Source organism: Acipenser ruthenus, chromosome 56 (genome assembly GCF_902713425.1).
Source record: "Acipenser ruthenus chromosome 56, fAciRut3.2 maternal haplotype, whole genome shotgun sequence".
NCBI classification, from domain to species: Eukaryota; Metazoa; Chordata; class Actinopteri; order Acipenseriformes; family Acipenseridae; genus Acipenser; species Acipenser ruthenus.
The window spans coordinates 2,760,141-2,778,703 of record NC_081244.1 but is presented as its reverse complement, the minus strand read 5'-3'; the positions used below and the strand labels follow the sequence as shown (position 1 = coordinate 2,778,703).

The following is an 18,563-nucleotide window of genomic DNA, read 5'->3' as shown; positions in this document are numbered from 1 at the left end:
ACCGGGCAGGGACAGTGGCCGTGTCATAGAATGCGCGCAAATTTCAAATGAGCCAATCAATTATTGAGAATCAGGAATATAACCAATGAGGAACATAAACCCGCCCTAACTGATATATCCTATCAGAGCAGCTCAGTTACTCAATAAATGCTGTGGTATCGGCTTGCTTGTGTTATATTTTAGAGTTTGTGATAGTGTGTGGAAGCGTTTGGAAATGGCAAGAACAAAGCAGACCGCTCGTAAGTCCACCGGTGGAAAGGCGCCCAGGAAGCAGCTCGCTACCAAGGCTGCCCGAAAAAGCGCCCCCGCTACCGGCGGCGTGAAGAAACCTCACCGCTACAGGCCTGGGACTGTGGCTCTGAGGGAAATCCGCCGCTATCAGAAATCCACCGAGCTGCTGATCCGCAAGCTGCCCTTCCAGCGGCTCGTCCGAGAAATCGCTCAGGATTTCAAGACCGACCTGCGCTTCCAGAGCTCCGCTGTGATGGCGCTGCAGGAGGCTAGCGAGGCTTACCTTGTCGGGCTCTTTGAGGACACCAACCTGTGCGCCATTCACGCCAAGAGAGTCACCATCATGCCCAAAGACATCCAGCTGGCCCGCCGCATCCGAGGGGAACGCGCTTAAACTGCATCACCCCTAAAACAAAAACACAGTGAAACCCAAAGGCTCTTTTAAGAGCCACCCACTTCTCTGAAAGCATTATATTCCAATACATATTGTTTTAAATTGTCTAATACATTTAGCAGTTTTAACATGTTATCTATATACAATGGAAGTGTTTCACATTTTCTTCCCAACGTGTTATTGTAAAACTATAAAATATAATGGGTGAGTGTTACTTTGATGGAAAAGGCCACATTGAGACAAACTAGTGATACGAGATATAAACCGAACAACCTTCGTGTTGTAAAGGGGTTACTGTGGTGCCTAGGCAACTAGGTGTTTTTATGTTTTAAGTGCTTCGTTTTATGTGTTGTGGTTCTTTTTTAATTGATTGATTAGTTATTTATTGGATAATTTATTAGCTTATATAAGCTGCCTCATTGTTTGAGACGGGGCGAGAGAGGAAGGATCGACAGGTGCGTGGGACCTGAGATTCGGGGTGCTACTGTAGATCAGTGCTCTGGAGACGCGCCGTTTCTGTGTCTGCGGTGTTAGAGCCGTGTGAGTATATTCCAAAAGTAAAGTGTTGGGTAATTCGAGAGCTAGTGTGTTGAATAAAGCTCTGAGACGTGTGATTAAATCCCGGTCTCATAAGTTTTGTTTTGTTAAAATAATAATAATAAACTGCAAGGTATCCCGTTCTAAAATAAAGAATCATGTACAACAAATTAAAAGTGAAATGATGCTTTTGGCTGATTTACTTTTGATGCGCCAATACCATGAAAACATATAAACTATCCGTCTTATAGAGTCAGGCAGTTCCTCTAAATTCAAAGTACTGGAATAATGATTGAGTTCTCCAGATAATAGACATGGAACCAGAATCTATTAATAGATGCATTAACCACACACATTGCTAATGTGCTACCTGTGTTGGAGTTTGTGTTAAATGTCTTGAAAATTGTAACACAGACACACAATCGTCCTGTTTGCACAAAACATTTTTCACTTATAAATTACAGTGTCTCTCTTCATAGATACGATCAGCTTCACTTTGTAACTGCACATGATTTCTACTTATCTACATACTGGCATCTGTATCTTTATTAAGGAACCAGAGATAAAGACGTTATAAATGAGAGAAGAGTGACATCTTGTGGAAAAAGAAAAAAAAGCACAATTTCCTATATCCGTTTTGTGTGCCTCGATGCAAAGTTCATCTCCATTTGATAAACAGTTTAAGTGCTTTCAAACAAGTAAATACCAGCTCTTAACACGACCTTAACTGTTTGTTTTTATATGCTTTAAAAACGACAAGAGAATTGTGTATACAAGCCGAAAATGAAATATACCCGATACCACTGCCATTAAAATTGACCATTTGCAGAAATTAACTGGATGTCTATCGCCATTTTTTAAATAAATTCCTATGCAGGTCCACGTGTATCATGTTGCTGATTTTGAAGGTCACTTTCCTACTTTGCTTCCATCTTTTAATGTGAGGGACATATTTAAACACCAGTCTCCAATATAGTGTTTACGTTTACGCATTACGTGATGTGATACATATCAAATATTATATGTTTTTGGAAAAAAAGCAGGAATAGCTAGCTTAAAATGAAGAAAACAATTCAAAAATACACATGGAAACATAATGTGGCAATAGACAAGTTGTGCAGTATAGCCTCTGGGAGTTCCGTTACAGGCGAATCTCTCGATCTCCATATTGATCCAGGTCCATTTCGTTGTTCGAGGTGATCTTGGTGCAAACAGAACGAAGATCACGTGTCGTGTCATTGAGACCTCTCTATCTCACTTAAACAGACGGCTGCGTTTCTCAAGATGCTCCAGCAAGCGCTGCTGCTTGCAAATTGAGAGCATGTAAACAAACTGGACAACCAACATCAATGTCAGTTTTATTTATTTTTTTGTTCTTTATGAATACATTCTGATAACACAATTACTGGCCTGTATGCAACTTGATTAGTTAAACATGCTACAGGGAGTTCAGCTGGACAGTGTATTTTACTGGGTTAATAAACAAATATGAATGTAAACACTGCAATTCAAACTGGCCTCGGTTCTAGTCTTGATTTATAACATTACAGAACCAAACCCTTCAATTGGAAAAGTACAATAGAATGCATGTCAGTGGAGGCAGCGATATACATGAAATAAATGACACAACTAGAGCAAATTGTTAAATAATTAAAAATGTTTATTTAGCGCAAATGTAAGAATGTTTGTCATATTCACAGTTCCAAGTCTTTCCCGCCGAAATTAAAGACCCGGATCGATTTTACAAGAAAAATATAATTCATAAAGCCCGATAAACTGGTTAGTTTATAATAGTAAAATAAATGTATTCCCAAATAAAATTTTTAAAAATCTCCTTACCTACAAAAGATCCATTTTATAATAGGCAGATAACAAATGAGAATTGTACTCTTTTTGCGGGATTTGGGTGGCTCTTAGAAGAGCCTTTGTGTTGTAAAGACGGAGCAGGGACGGTCTCGGTTTACTTGGAGCTGGTGTACTTGGTGACGGCCTTGGTGCCCTCAGACACGGCGTGCTTGGCCAGCTCTCCGGGCAGCAGGAGGCGCACGGCTGTCTGGATCTCCCGGGAAGTGATGGTGGAGCGCTTGTTGTAGTGAGCCAGGCGGGACGACTCGCCGGCGATGCGCTCGAAAATGTCGTTGACGAACGAGTTCATGATGCCCATCGCCTTGGAAGAGATGCCGGTGTCGGGGTGGACCTGCTTCAGCACTTTGTACACGTAGATGGCGTAGCTCTCCTTCCTGGTCTTTCTGCGCTTCTTTCCTCCCTTAGGCTGGGTCTTGGCAACAGCCTTCTTGGAGCCTTTCTTCGGCGCGGGTGCAGCTTTCGGTTCTGGCATGTTTCCTTCTCTGATGCTTCTACAAAGATGAATGAGCAACCAGCCCCGGAGCCCCGCTATTTATAGAGGCTGTATGCAAATTATACCAAACAATCCTTTAGAATGGGAATGTTCAACTGTGAACCAAGGAACGTCACGGAGTAGTTCGATGTGATTGGTTGGAAACGCAGTAGAGGGAGGGGGCGGGGGGTGACTTTACAGCAAGCTGAAAGATGGGGGAGGGGCGGGGGCTCAGTTTTTTATTTTTTTATTTTGAGTTCAGGTTTGAATTCGGCGCCTTTTTTCTAGAGCGGTTAGTTTAGATTTTTTTTTTTTTCATTTATTAAATACATGAAGAATTCAGTATACAGCAATACTGAAATCCACACCCGATGCGTCTTAAATATAGAAGAAATATAAATAAATGATCAAACCCAAGTCACTTTTTTGTGCTCATTAAACACGTTAAATGTAGAAACGCACTATCAATGCTGATGCTCTTTGATTTCTTCCTCATACCTCAGAGTTCCGATTGTTTCACAGCAGCTTGAATGGCGAAACTTCAACTCAAATTCAGAAAAGACGACATCGTGGAGCTCAAAACTCTGCGTGAGGATTTGCTGGTTTGCATTTATTTCACTGGTTAGGAAACAAAATAAAGTAAGATTTCCAAATGAATTTAATAAATCAATAAAAGTACATATATTTTATGGGACTTTAATTCTGCACGAGGGAATCGGATAAACTGAGCTCGTATTTTATCATTCTGCTACCGAAAAGGCTTACTTCAATACAATCCCATTAAAAAAAAAAAAAAAAAAAAAAAACATTGATTAAAAGAAATGCTTATTTATTTTTCCAGAAAATATATCTGGATCTGTGTTTAAGCCTACAAATCCAACAATGAAGTTTAAATCTAAAATACTCGTCACACATCGCAAAATAGGTCTAAATTATTATTATTACAAAACAAGCATGTAAACAACAATGCAAACATTCTTAAAGATGTTTTTAATCTTTTGAACATTTTCCTGGTGTACTGAATGTAGTTTGTTTCAGAATTGAAAGCTCTTTAAATGCAAAGGTGGGCGGCTCTTAAAGGACATTTGTGTTCGTGTCCTTGTGTCCAAATCTTTAACCTCCGAATCCGTACAGAGTGCGACCCTGGCGCTTCAGAGCATACACCACATGTGCATTTTTTCTGTAATTCTTAGTGACAGAGATGAAAAAATAAACATTTGATTGTTGGGTGATTTAAATGCTGTTTCAGTTGTATGTTGACATTTTTACCTACAGAAACACTGTTTAGATAATTGTTACTATTAAGGTGCAGTAATATTAATAAATCACGTAAGTAAGTTGGTCTATGATGTCATAGCTGTGCGGTAAGACAATTCTTGTTAAGCCAAATCAGCACTTAATTTATCCAAGGCATTTTATAAACTAGTTATATAACAGTATATTACAACACTGCACTGTTTATTTGTAAATCATTAAAATTGATTTAACAATATATATACACACACATCCTGAGTTGTGTTATGAATGCAAAGTTTTATTTCAGATGCATTATTTTATACATATTAAGTGACACAAAGATTTTTCATACACAGTATATGTAATATTTTATCATAACATTTTCATCATAACAATCCCCAGAGTAATCAAAATTGTGTTTGAGGAATGATGTATTCCCACCTCAGTCCTGGTGATTGGCTTCATGTAACTCATTTAAAAAGTGGCTCGCTATTGAAATAACCACTGTTGTAGAACTAGCAAATATAACGGTTTAGTGTTACTTTGAAGAAAAGGCCACATTTAGACAATGTAGTCTGATATGAGATATAAACCGAAAAACCTTCATATCCCTAATCATTTTAATCGCAATTATACGTAATTAGGTATCGACTGATTTACTCTAAATTACTACTCTACTATTAAAGACGGTGTGGTAAAACACCACAGGAGTGCCAAATTTATTATGTATGGAAGGAACATGTGCTCTTTAGAAAGATGTGTTGGCTCTGAAACAGCCTTCGGGTTCATTCTTGCATCGTCGCTTTAACTGTTCACTTCTTTTTAAGAGCTGCCTTCTTCACTGCGGGTTTAGCTGCCTTGGTTATTACCCTTGTAGGTTTAGGCGCTGCCTTCGCTTTCTTTGGCAAAGGATGTACACAAACTGGACAAACATACTCAATGTCAATTATTATTGCTTTGTATATCGGTAACAAAAGTAAGGTTTAGGAATACATTTTAACACAGGTAGATAAGTTCTGAAGTGTGTCCAACTTGTATCAAAATGCCTTTGGTTCTAGTCTCGATTTAAAACATTGCAGCAATAAACCCTTGCGGACTGCAACGTACAACAGAATTTACACCACTGAGGCAGCGATATAGATTAAATGAATGACAAAAACCAACTATAGGGAATTGTTAAATTCTCAAGATTATTCTAAATGTAAAAATGTATGTTAATGTTTGCAGTAGTGTCAAACAGCTCCAAAATGAGATATTAAACAGACCCGCGTACATTTTACAGGAATGGTACCAAATACAACTATTTCATAAAACCCTGTGCATTGCTAGATTTAACGAGTCACAAATATAACTTCTTCCCAAACAACTAAAAACATATTAACTTCAACATGGCTGTTTCAGAATTTGCAGAGGATAGAAGTGTGAATTCTACTCTTTTTGCAGTATTTGGGTGGCTCTTAGAAGAGCCTTTCTTTTGGCTAGCCTGCGCAGTGAAGTATAGAAATATTTCAGTTTTGAGGTGGCTGATGAGGGCATGGAATAGTAAAACAATATAACAAGACCTTGTTTTTCTTCATGGATATTGTGAAGCAAAGCACCACTAAGTTAAAGTAAGCATTTGCATTTGTGTTGAATGTTTCTGTGTTTTGGAAGACTTCGATATTATAGATATCGAAATATGTGCACAATATCGATATACAATTTTCATATTGACTCCCACTCTTAATATATATATATATATATATATATATATATATATATATATATATAAATTACGAGTGGAAGTCAATATGAAAATTGTATATCGATATTGTGCATATATATATATAATATATAATATATATATATATATATTGCAACTAAAGGCTATTTTTAAAGCCGATGTTGCATGCATGGTGATGAGTAATCACTGACAGTAATATTAGCAGAGGAATTGTGTTAAGAGAATTGTAGACCATTTGCAGAATGTATTGATAGATGCATTAACCACACAAATTGTTAATGTGCTACCTGTGTTGGAGTTTGTGTTAAATGTCTTGATAATTGTTTCATAAATCACACAAGATGAATCATCATTATTGCAGTACATCCTATCCTGTGTACCGATGTTATCCCGTGCACACAACACATGAAAATTGTAACACACACACACTTTAATATGTAATAGTAGCTCTTGAGTGCAATCTTCCTGTTTGCATAAAACATTTTCACTTATAAATTAGTGTCTCTTTTCATAGGTAGGATCAACTGCACATGATATCTACTTTACAGTAAGAGACACCCTGCATGACGAATTAACTGATAGCACTGGCAAATATGATTCAATTCCAAACTGTAAGACTGGCATCCGTTTCTCTAGTATGAACCAGAGGCAAAGACGTTACAAATGAGAGATGGGTGACATCTAGTGTAGAAAGAAAAAAGCGTAACGCCCTCAATATCCCTTTTGTGTGACTCGATGCAAAGTTCATCTCCATTTGATAAACAGTTTAAGTGCTTTCAAACAAGTAAATACCAGCTCTGAACACGACTTTAATTGTTTTGTATAAGCTTTCCAAACACAGGACCCGATAAGTGCCATTAAAAGTGACCATTTGCAGAAATTAACTCGGTATCTATCGCCTTTTTTGTAAATTAAATTCCTATGTAGGTCCACGTGTATCATGTTGCTGATTTTGAAGGTCACTTTCCTACTTTGCCTCCATGTTTTAATGTGAGGGACATCTTTAAACAACACCAGTCTCCAGTATAGTGTTCAGCATTACGTGATGTGATACATATCAAATATGATATGGTTTTGGAAAAAAATGCAGGAATAAATAGCTTAAAATGAAGAAAACAATTCAAAAATACACATGGAAACATAATGTGGCAATAGACAAGTTGTGCAGTATAGCCTCTGGGAGTTCCGTTACAGGCGAATCTCTCGATCTCCATATTGATCCAGGTCCATTTCGTTGTTCGAGGTGATCTTGGTGCAAACAGAACGACGATCACGTGTCGTGTCATTGAGACCTCTCTATCTCACTTAAACAGACGGCTGCGTCTCCTGTTATAGGCAAGATAATCCAGCAAGCCCTGCTACTTGCTAATCAAAGTTTATGAATAAATTCTGATTTTATAAGGACACAAGTACTGAGGTGTGCGCAACTTGATCAGTTAAACATGATATAGGCGGTACAACTGGACATTTCACTGAGTTAATAAACAAATCAAAATGAATGTAAGCCTTGCAATTCAAATTGCCTCGGTTCTAGTCTCGATTTAGAACATTACAGGTTTGAGATGCGAAGACGGAATGTGTGCCAGTGGAGGAAGCGATATACATGAAATAAATGCATTAGCTAGAGCGAATTATTAAATAACGAAAAAAAAGATTATAAAAGCATACATATAATAATGTTTTTTTTTTGTAATATTTGCAGTTGTCCTAACAGATATAACGAATTTGTTCCCGCCAAAATTAAACAAACCGGAATCGAGTTTACAGGAAAAATATAACTCGTAAAACCCTTTAAAATTGTAAGTTTAATAAATATAAAATTAAATTCTATAACGGAAAAGAATAATAAGATAAATAATACTTACCTTCAACACGTTTATTTTAAAATCTGCAAAGAACTGAAATGAGAATTGTACTCTTTTTGCGGTATTTGGGTGGCTCTTAGAAGAGCCTTTGTGTTGTAAAGACGGAGCAGGGACGGTCTCGGTTTACTTGGAGCTGGTGTACTTGGTGACGGCCTTGGTGCCCTCAGACACGGCGTGCTTGGCCAGCTCTCCGGGCAGCAGGAGGCGCACGGCTGTCTGGATCTCCCGGGAAGTGATGGTGGAGCGCTTGTTGTAGTGAGCCAGGCGGGACGACTCGCCGGCGATGCGCTCGAAAATGTCGTTGACGAACGAGTTCATGATGCCCATCGCCTTGGAAGAGATGCCGGTGTCGGGGTGGACCTGCTTCAGCACTTTGTACACGTAGATGGCGTAGCTCTCCTTCCTGGTCTTTCTGCGCTTCTTTCCTCCCTTAGGCTGGGTCTTGGCAACAGCCTTCTTGGAGCCTTTCTTCGGCGCGGGTGCAGTTTTCGGTTCTGGCATTTTCCTTCTCTGATGCTTCTTCAAAGATGAATGAGCAACCAGCCCCAGAGCCCCAGTATTTATAGAGCCTGTATGCAAATTATTACCAAACAATCCTTTAGATTGAGAATGTTCAACTGTGAACCAAGGAACGTCACGGAGTAGTTCGATGTGATTGGTTGGAAACGCAGTAGAGGGAGGGGGCGGGGGGTGACTTTACAGCGAGCTGTGTGTTTTTTTTTTAGTTTAAGTTTGAATTCAGCGCCTTTTTCTACAACGGTTAGTTTAGGGCTTATGTTTTTCATGTTAAGTGCATCAATAACTCAATATTCATTAATAACAAGTTATATGTTGAAACACAAAATCATTTTTTGCATGATTTTTGACTTCTTGCTGCTTCTACCAATGCGATTGTTTCATAGCAGCTTGACTGCGGATACTAGTGTATTGTATCATACTCTTAACACAAAGGGTCACGTTAATACATTAGAAACATTAATACGAAAAACAAGAATCTACAGCTCCCGGCATTTAAAAATTGATCTTTACCTTCCCAGCCTTTATAAAGAGGGTAGTAAGGTAAAGATAACCACTATGATTAATGATCATAATAGAAAATAAGGAAAGAAAAATGCAGTCTATTGTATGACCTATTAATTAATTTAACGTTCTGTCATATTAGAAAGAGTTATGATTAACTTATACATCTATTGTAAAGGATTTTTGTTTTTAAATTAACCTACATATTTCACTTTTTATTAAATACTAGTATTTGACTGACAGAGTGACGTAATAACAAGAAGATTTATATCAAAGGGTCCGCTGGTATCGCTGCAGCTACAACTTCCTTTACACCATGTAAACAAAAGGGACCATCAACAATATCGGCTTTCTGCTTAATTGAAGCGCACAAAACTTATAACTAAAATCGGACATGACTGCGGGCAGTGTGGTTTTAAACAGTTCTAAACTGTTACATTGTGTTCCAACTGGGTTACAATTCAAAAATGAGCGCCAAGAGGAAACAAAAGACAATCCGCAGCAGAACAGCGCCAAACTAGAAACAGCGGGTAGGGAATGATACAACCAATCAGAGGCATGCAAATGAAATACTGCCCGCCCTTCTCCGCTGTGACGATTTTTAACATTCTAAGAATGAGCCAGCGTGTATAAAAGAGCAAGAGAGCAGACTCGCATTTATTGTTGTAGTATTCTGAACTACAGTGAAGATGTCTGGAAGAGGAAAGACTGGCGGTAAAGCCCGTGCTAAGGCAAAGACTCGCTCCTCCAGGGCAGGACTGCAGTTCCCAGTCGGTCGTGTTCACAGGCTGCTGCGGAAGGGAAACTATGCCCAGCGTGTCGGCGCTGGAGCCCCGGTCTATCTGGCCGCTGTGCTCGAGTACCTGACTGCTGAAATCCTGGAGCTGGCCGGGAACGCCGCCCGGGACAACAAGAAAACCAGAATCATCCCGCGTCACCTGCAGCTCGCTGTCCGCAACGACGAGGAGCTCAACAAGCTGATGGGAGGCGTCACCATCGCTCAGGGCGGAGTGCTGCCCAACATCCAGGCCGTCCTGCTGCCCAAGAAAACCGAGAAGCCAGCCAAGAAATAAATCATTTGGACGCCCCCTTTTAAGATCTATAAAAACAAAAAGGCTCTTTTAAGAGCCACCCACTTTTGGTAGTAAGGGAGCATTGAATCTGTTCATATGTACAAACCCACGTCACAGTCTGAAATAACTATAACTATGAGAGAAAATTGATATATTAATTATTTCTGTGAATCGTAGAACGTTATAATGGTAGCGGCTGATAACATTCCTCACATGAATGAAACGCGAATTGTTGAAAGACAACTTGCTGTTTCACTTCACTTCCCACGAAAGTTATGTACAAATTGTGTTCTGGTCAGTTGAACAGACATCTGCTACACATTGTGTTTATAATGTGCTGCCTCGTTTATTGTTTGAAATAAATGTTTCTTCACGCCTCCCCTGATATAGTTGCTGGTTGCATTATGTATCCCCCTGTCCCGTGTTGTCTGAGCCCCGCTCTTTCTCTGCGAAGAGGCACCTCTGTCTCCGGCATGAAGACTCACCGCAGCCGAGAGACAATGAAATCCACTGAGACAACCGCTGGGGCTCATAACGTTGTCCCCAGTCACACTTTTAAAGGTACTTTCTTTTTCTATTTACTCATCTGTTTTCCCTCTGCCGCGATGAAGGCTGTTGTCTGTTTGTGGATGTTTTTGTTGTACAATGCAGTGAAACATAATCTGTCTCGTTTCATTGCAAATACGTGAAGTATTTTTAAATATTGTATTATTATTATAATTTTCTTAGCAGACGCACTTATCCAGGGCAACTTACAATTGTTACAAGATATCACAATATTTTTTACATACAATTATCCATTTATACAGTTGGGTTTTTACTGGAGCAATCTAGGTAAAGTACCTTGCTCAAGGGTACAGCAGCAGTGTCCCCCTACCAGGGACTGAACCCACGACCGTCCGGTCAAGAGTCTAGAGCCCTAAACACTACTTAGAACGTTACCTACTTCCAGCAATGAAAAATGTAGTACCTACTATATGACACAGGATTGTTAAACACAAAGTGAGACGTGAGCTACGGGTTCTTTATAAATATGAATCAATAGTGTATTGTCTTTAGATTGCTTTCTTTCAAAAACAATGACATGTATCTTTCTATAGAAGTGCTTACTGTGACACTGAATAACAAAGCACAGAAACAGAACCGTATGAGAAGGATCGCAAACCGGGCAGGGACAGTGGCCGTGTCATAGAATGCGCGCAAAATTCAAATGAGCCAATCAATTATTGAGAATCAGGAATATAACCAATGAGGAACATAAACCCGCCCTAACTGATATATCCTATCAGAGCAGCTCAGTTACTCAATAAATGGTGTGGTATCGGCTTGCTTGTATTGTATTTTACAGAGTTTGTGATACTGTGTGTAAGAGTTTAGAAATGGCAAGAACCAAGCAGACCGCTCGTAAGTCCACCGGTGGAAAGGCGCCAAGGAAGCAGCTCGCTACCAAGGCTGCCAGAAAAAGCGCCCCCGCTACCGGCGGCGTGAAGAAACCTCACCGCTACAGGCCTGGGACTGTGGCTCTGAGGGAAATCCGCCGCTATCAGAAATCCACCGAGCTGCTGATCCGCAAGCTGCCCTTCCAGCGGCTCGTCCGAGAAATCGCTCAGGATTTCAAGACCGACCTGCGCTTCCAGAGCTCCGCTGTGATGGCGCTGCAGGAGGCTAGCGAGGCTTACCTTGTCGGGCTCTTTGAGGACACCAACCTGTGTGCCATCCACGCCAAGAGAGTCACCATCATGCCCAAAGACATCCAGCTGGCCCGCCGCATCCGAGGGGAACGCGCTTAAACTGCATCACCCCTAAAACAAAAACACAGTGAAACCCAAAGGCTCTTTTAAGAGCCACCCACTTCTCTGAAAGCCTTATATTCCAATACATATTGTTTTAAATTGTCTAATACATTTAGCAGTTTGAACATGTTGTCTATATACAATGGAATTGTTTCACATTTTCTTCCCAACGTGTTATTCTTGTAAAACTATAAAATATAATGGGTGAGTGTTACTTTGATGGAAAAGGCCACATTGAGACAAACTAGTGATACGAGATATAAACCGAACAACCTTCGTGTTGTAAAGGGGTTACTTTGGTGCCTAGGCAACTAGGTGTTTTTATGTTTTAAGTGCTTCGTTTTATATGTTGTGGTTCTTTTTTAATTGATTGATTAGTGATTTATTGGATAATTTATTAGCTTATATAAGCTGCCTCATTGTTTGAGACGGGGCGAGAGAGGAAGGATCGACAGGTGCGTGGGACCTGAGATTCGGGGTGCTACTGTAGATCAGTGCTCTGGAGACGCGCCGTTTCTGTGTCTGCGGTGTTAGAGCCGTGTGAGTATATTCCAAAAGTAAAGGTAATTGGGTAATTCGAGAGCTAGTGTGTTGAATAAAGCTCTGAGACGTGTGATTAAATCCCGGTCTCATAAGTTTTGTTTTGTTAAAATAATAATAATAAACTGCAAGGTATCCCGTTCTAAAATAAAGAATCATGTACAACAAATTAAAAGTGAAATGATGCTTTTGGCTGATTTACTTTTGATGCGCCAATACCATGAAAACATATAAACTATCCGTCTTATAGTCAGGCAGTTCCTCTAAATTCAAAGTACTGGAATAATGATTGAGTTCTCCAGATAATAGACATGGAACCAGAATCTATTAATAGATGCATTAACCACACACATTGCTAATGTGCTACCTGTGTTGGAGTTTGTGTTAAATGTCATGAAAATTGTAACACACACACACAATCGTCCTGTTTGCACAAAACATTTTTCACTTATAAATTACAGTGTCTCTCTTCATAGATACGATCAGCTTCACTCTGTAACTGCACATGATTTCTACTTATCTACATACTGGCATCCGTTTCTTTATTAATGAACCAGAGATAAAGACGTTATAAATGAGAGAAGAGTGACATCTTGTGGAAAAAGAAAAAAAGCACAATTTCCTATATCCGTTTTGTGTGCCTCGATGCAAAGTCCATCTCCATTTGATAAACAGTTTAAGTGCTTTCAAACAAGTAAATACCAGCTCTTAACACGACCTTAACTGTTTGTTTTTATATGCTTTAAAAACGACAAGAGAATTGTGTATACAAGCCGAAAATGAAATATACCCGATAGCAGTGCCTTTAAAATTGACCATTTGCAGAAATTAACTGGATGTCTATCGTCATTTTTATAAATAAATTCCTATGCAGGTCCACGTGCACCATGTTGCTGATTTTGAGGGTCACTTTCCTACTTTGCTTCCATGTTTTAATGTGAGGGACATCTTTAAACATCAGTCTCCAGTATCGTGTTCAGCATTACGTGATGTGATACATATCAAATATTATATGTTTTTGGAAAAAAAGCAGGAATAAATAGCTTAAAATGAAGAAAACAATTCAAAAATACACATGGAAACATAATGTGGCAATAGACAAGTTGTGCAGTATAGCCTCTGGGAGATCCGTTACAGGCGAATCTCTCGATCTCCATATTGATCCAGGTCCATTTCGTTGTTCGAGGTGATCTTGGTGCAAACAGAACGAAGATCACGTGTCGTGTCATTGAGACCTCTCTATCTCACTTAAACAGACGGCTGCGTTTCTCAAGATGCTCCAGCAAGCGCTGCTGCTTGCAAATGGATAGCATGTAAACGAACTGGACAACCAACATCAATGTCAGTTTTATTTATTTTTTTGTTCTTTATGAATACATTCTGATAACACAATTACTGGCCTGTATGCAACTTGATTAGTTAAACATGCTACAGGGAGTTCAGCTGGGCAGTGCATTTTACTGGGTTAATAAACAAATATATGAATGTAAACACTGCAATTCAAACTGGCCTCGGTTCTAGTCTTGATTTATAACATTACAGAACCAAACCCTTCAATTGGAAAAGTACAATAGAATGCATGTCAGTGGAGGCAGCGATATACATGAAATAAATGACACAACTAGAGCAAATTGTTAAATAATTAAATGTTTATTTAGCGCAAAATGTAAGAATGTTTCTTGTCATATTCACAGTTCCAAGTCTTTCCCGCCGAAATTAAAGACCCGGATCGATTTTACAAGAAAAATATAATTCATAAAACCCGATAAACTGGTTAGTTTATAATAGTAAAATAAATGTATTCCCAAATAAATATTTAAAAAGTCTCCTTACCTACAAAAGATCCATTTTATAATAGGCAGATAACAAATGAGAATTGTACTCTTTTTGCGGTATTTGGGTGGCTCTTAGAAGAGCCTTTGTGTTGTAAAGACGGAGCAGGGACGGTCTCGGTTTACTTGGAGCTGGTGTACTTGGTGACGGCCTTGGTGCCCTCAGACACGGCGTGCTTGGCCAGCTCTCCGGGCAGCAGGAGGCGCACGGCTGTCTGGATCTCCCGGGAAGTGATGGTGGAGCGCTTGTTGTAGTGAGCCAGGCGGGACGACTCGCCGGCGATGCGCTCGAAAATGTCGTTGACGAACGAGTTCATGATGCCCATCGCCTTGGAAGAGATGCCGGTGTCGGGGTGGACCTGCTTCAACACTTTGTACACGTAGATGGCGTAGCTCTCCTTCCTGGTCTTTCTGCGCTTCTTTCCTCCCTTAGGCTGGGTCTTGGCAACAGCCTTCTTGGAGCCTTTCTTCGGCGCGGGTGCAGTTTTCGGTTCTGGCATTTTCCTTCTCTGATGCTTTTTCAAAGATGAATGAGTAACCAGCCCCAGAGCCCCAGTACTTATACAGCCTGTATGCAAATTATTACCAAACAATCCTTTAGAATGAGAATGTTCAACTGTGAACCAAGGAACGTCACGGAGTAGTTCGATGTGATTGGTTGGAAACGCAGTAGAGGGAGGGGGCGGGGGGTGACTTTACAGCGAGCTGTGTTTTTTTTTTTTAGTTTAAGTTTGAATTCAGCGCCTTTTTCTACAACGGTTAGTTTAGAGCTTATGTGTTTCATGTTAAATGCATCAATAACTCAATATTCATTAATAACAAGTTATATGTTGAAACACAAAATCATTTTTTGCATGATTTTTGACTTCTTGCTGCTTCTACCAATGCGATTGTTTCATAGCAGCTTGACTGCGGATACTGGTGTATTGTATCATACTCTTAACACAAAGGGTCACGTTAATACATTAGAAACATTAATACGAAAAACAAGAATCTACAGCTCCCGGCATTTAGAAATTGATCTTTACCTTCCCAGCCTTTATAAAGAGGGTAGTAAGGTAAAGATAACCACTATGATTAATGATCATAATAGAAAATAAGGAAAGAAAAATGCAGTCTATTGTATGCCCTATTAATTAATTTAACGTTCTGTCATATTAGAAAGAGTTATGATTAACTTATACATCTATTGTAAAGGATTTTTGTTTTTAAATTAACCTACATATTTCACTTTTTATTAAATACTAGTATTTGACTGACAGAGTGACGTAATAACAAGAAGATTTATATCAAAGGGTCCGCTGGTATCGCTGCAGCTACAACTTCCTTTACACCATGTAAACAAAAGGGACCATCAACAATATCGGCTTTCTGCTTAATTGAAGCGCACAAAACTTATAACTAAAATCGGACATGACTGCGGGCAGTGTGGTTTTAAACAGTTCTAAACTGTTACATTGTGTTCCAACTGGGTTACAATTCAAAAATGAGCGCCAAGAGGAAACAAAAGACAATCCGCAGCAGAACAGCGCCAAACTAGAAACAGCAGGCAGGGAATGATACAACCAATCAGAGGCACGCAAATGAAATACTGCCCGCCCTTCTCCGCTGTGACGATTTTTAACATTCTAAGAATGAGCCAGCGTGTATAAAACAGCAAGAGAGCAGACTCGCATTTATTGTTGTAGTATTCTGAACTACAGTGAAGATGTCTGGAAGAGGAAAGACTGGCGGTAAAGCTCGTGCTAAGGCAAAGACTCGCTCCTCCAGGGCAGGACTGCAGTTCCCAGTCGGCCGTGTTCACAGGCTGCTGCGGAAGGGAAACTATGCCCAGCGTGTCGGCGCTGGAGCCCCGGTCTATCTGGCCGCTGTGCTCGAGTACCTGACTGCTGAAATCCTGGAGCTGGCCGGGAACGCCGCCCGGGACAACAAGAAAACCAGAATCATCCCGCGTCACCTGCAGCTCGCTGTCCGCAACGACGAGGAGCTCAACAAGCTGATGGGAGGCGTCACCATCGCTCAGGGCGGAGTGCTGCCCAACATCCAGGCCGTGCTGCTGCCCAAGAAAACCGAGAAGCCAGCCAAGAAATAAAATATTTGGACGCCCCCTTTTAAGATCTATAAAAACAAAAAGGCTCTTTTAAGAGCCACCCACTTTTGGTAGTAAGGGAGCATTGAATCTGTTCATGTGTACAAACCCACGTCACAGTCTGAAATAACCTATGAGAGAAAATTGATATATTAATTATTTCTGTGAATCGTAGAACGTTATAATGGTAGCGGCTGATAACATTCCTCACATGAATGAAACGCGAATTGTTGAAAGACAACTTGCTGTTTCACTTCACTTCCCACGAAAGTTATGTACAAATTGTGTTCTGGTCAGTTGAACAGACATCTGCTACACATTGTGTTTATAATGTGCTGCCTCGTTTATTGTTTGAAATAAATGTTTCTTCACGCCTCCCCTGATATAGTTGCTGGTTGCATTATGTATCCCCCTGTCCCGTTGTTGACCTGTGGACCTAGCAACGCTCTCAGGTGACGGAGAAGTTTGATGTGATTGGTTGCGCTATGGAAACGCAAAAGAGGGGGTGGTGACTTTGCCGCGAGCTGAGATCTTTTTTTCTCTCTCTCGAGTTCAGGTTTGAATTCGGCGCCTTTTTTCTAGAGCGGTTAGTTTAGGTCTTTTGTTTTTCATTTATTAAATACATGAAGAATTCAGTATACAGCAATACTGAAATCCACACCCGATGCGTCTTAAATATAGAAGAAATATAAATAAATGATCAAACCCAAGTCACTTTTTTGTGCTCATTAAACACGTTAAATGTAGAAACGCACTATCAATGCTGATGCTCTTTGATTTCTTCCTCATATCAGAGTTCCGATTGTTTCACAGCAGCTTGAATGGCGAAACTTCAACTCAAATTCAGAAAAGACGACATCGTGGAGCTCAAAACTCTGCGTGAGGATTTGCTGGTTTGCATTTATTTCACTGGTTAGGAAACAAAATAAAGTAAGATTTCCAAATGAATTTAATAAATCAATAAAAATACATATATTTTATGGGACTTTAATTCTGCACGAGGGAATCGGATAAACTGAGCTCGTATTTTATCATTCTGCTACCGAAAAGGTTTACTTCAATACAATCCCATTCAAAAAAAAAAAAAACATTGATTAAATGAAATGCTTATTTATTTTTTTCAGAAAATATATCTGGATCTGTGTTTAAGGCTACAAATCCAACAATGACGTTTAAATCTAAAATACTCGTTACACATCGCAAAATAGGTCTAAATTATTATTATTACAAAACAAGCATGTAAACAACAATGCAAACATTTTTAAACATGTTTTTAATCTTTTGAACATTTTCCTGGTGTACTGAATGTAGTTTGTTTCAGAATTGAAAGCTCTTTAAATGTAAAGGTGGGCGGCTCTTAAAAGAGCCTTTGTGTTCGTGTCCTTGTGTCCAAATCTTTAACCTCCGAATCCGTACAGAGTGCGACCCTGGCGCTTCAGAGCATACACCACATCCATAGCGGTGACGGTCTTTCTCTTGGCGTGCTCAGTGTAGGTGACGGCATCCAGGATCACATTCTCCAGGAACACCTTCAGCACCCCGCGGGTCTCTTCATAGATCAGCCCGGAGATTCACTTCACTCCTCCGTGGTGAGCCAGGCGGCGGATAGCGGGCTTGGTGATGCCCTGGATATTATCACGGAGCACTTTGCGATGACGCTTAGCACCCCCTTTTCCGAGTCCTTTACCTCCCTTGCCACGACAAGACATCTTCAGATTAAAACGACAAAATATCAAGTTGAACTAAAAAAACTACCCAGCGAGATGCAGTGTTATGTGAACAAATCAGACCTGTTTTCAATTCACAGTCCTAGAAACGGCGCCTTTACCACAGGCACGCCCTCACACAACTGTCCATAGTATTTGCTTGACAGAGTGACGTAATAGCTGAGT

At 40.0% G+C, this 18,563-nt stretch overlaps 5 protein-coding genes across 5 annotated transcripts; 2 read left to right on the top strand and 3 right to left on the bottom strand.

The window, feature by feature from the left end:
- Nucleotides 1-3,063: 3,063 nt before the first annotated feature.
- On the bottom strand, nt 3,064-3,539 carry LOC131724745 (histone H2B 3-like). The gene has a single exon (XM_059017466.1). The coding sequence runs from the start codon at nt 3,498-3,500 to the stop codon at nt 3,123-3,125; it is 378 nt and encodes a 125-aa protein (XP_058873449.1). The 5' UTR covers nt 3,501-3,539; the 3' UTR covers nt 3,064-3,122.
- Nucleotides 3,540-8,388: 4,849 nt separating this feature from the next.
- LOC131724746 (histone H2B 3-like) lies at nt 8,389-8,866 on the bottom strand. Its single transcript, XM_059017471.1, has one exon. It carries the CDS (start codon nt 8,823-8,825, stop codon nt 8,448-8,450), a length of 378 nt encoding a protein of 125 aa, XP_058873454.1. The 5' UTR covers nt 8,826-8,866; the 3' UTR covers nt 8,389-8,447.
- Nucleotides 8,867-9,985: 1,119 nt separating this feature from the next.
- Nucleotides 9,986-10,437, top strand: LOC117971340 (histone H2A-like). Its single transcript, XM_034919480.2, has one exon. It carries the CDS (start codon nt 10,034-10,036, stop codon nt 10,415-10,417), a length of 384 nt encoding a protein of 127 aa, XP_034775371.1. The 5' UTR covers nt 9,986-10,033; the 3' UTR covers nt 10,418-10,437.
- Nucleotides 10,438-14,645: 4,208 nt separating this feature from the next.
- LOC131724749 (histone H2B 3-like) lies at nt 14,646-15,123 on the bottom strand. Its single transcript, XM_059017477.1, has one exon. It carries the CDS (start codon nt 15,080-15,082, stop codon nt 14,705-14,707), a length of 378 nt encoding a protein of 125 aa, XP_058873460.1. The 5' UTR covers nt 15,083-15,123; the 3' UTR covers nt 14,646-14,704.
- Nucleotides 15,124-16,275: 1,152 nt separating this feature from the next.
- LOC117971337 (histone H2A-like) lies at nt 16,276-17,054 on the top strand. Its single transcript, XM_034919477.2, has one exon. The coding sequence runs from the start codon at nt 16,291-16,293 to the stop codon at nt 16,672-16,674; it is 384 nt and encodes a 127-aa protein (XP_034775368.1). The 5' UTR covers nt 16,276-16,290; the 3' UTR covers nt 16,675-17,054.
- The last annotated feature ends 1,509 nt before the right edge of the window (nt 17,055-18,563 follow it).

What these genes read in the sequence shown, in the direction of transcription:
- LOC131724745 (XM_059017466.1), bottom strand. Translation starts at nt 3,500, where the DNA reads ATGCCAGAACCGAAAGCTGCACCCGCGCCGAAGAAAGGCTCCAAGAAG.
- LOC131724746 (XM_059017471.1), bottom strand. Translation starts at nt 8,825, where the DNA reads ATGCCAGAACCGAAAACTGCACCCGCGCCGAAGAAAGGCTCCAAGAAG.
- LOC117971340 (XM_034919480.2), top strand. Translation starts at nt 10,034, where the DNA reads ATGTCTGGAAGAGGAAAGACTGGCGGTAAAGCCCGTGCTAAGGCAAAG.
- LOC131724749 (XM_059017477.1), bottom strand. Translation starts at nt 15,082, where the DNA reads ATGCCAGAACCGAAAACTGCACCCGCGCCGAAGAAAGGCTCCAAGAAG.
- LOC117971337 (XM_034919477.2), top strand. Translation starts at nt 16,291, where the DNA reads ATGTCTGGAAGAGGAAAGACTGGCGGTAAAGCTCGTGCTAAGGCAAAG.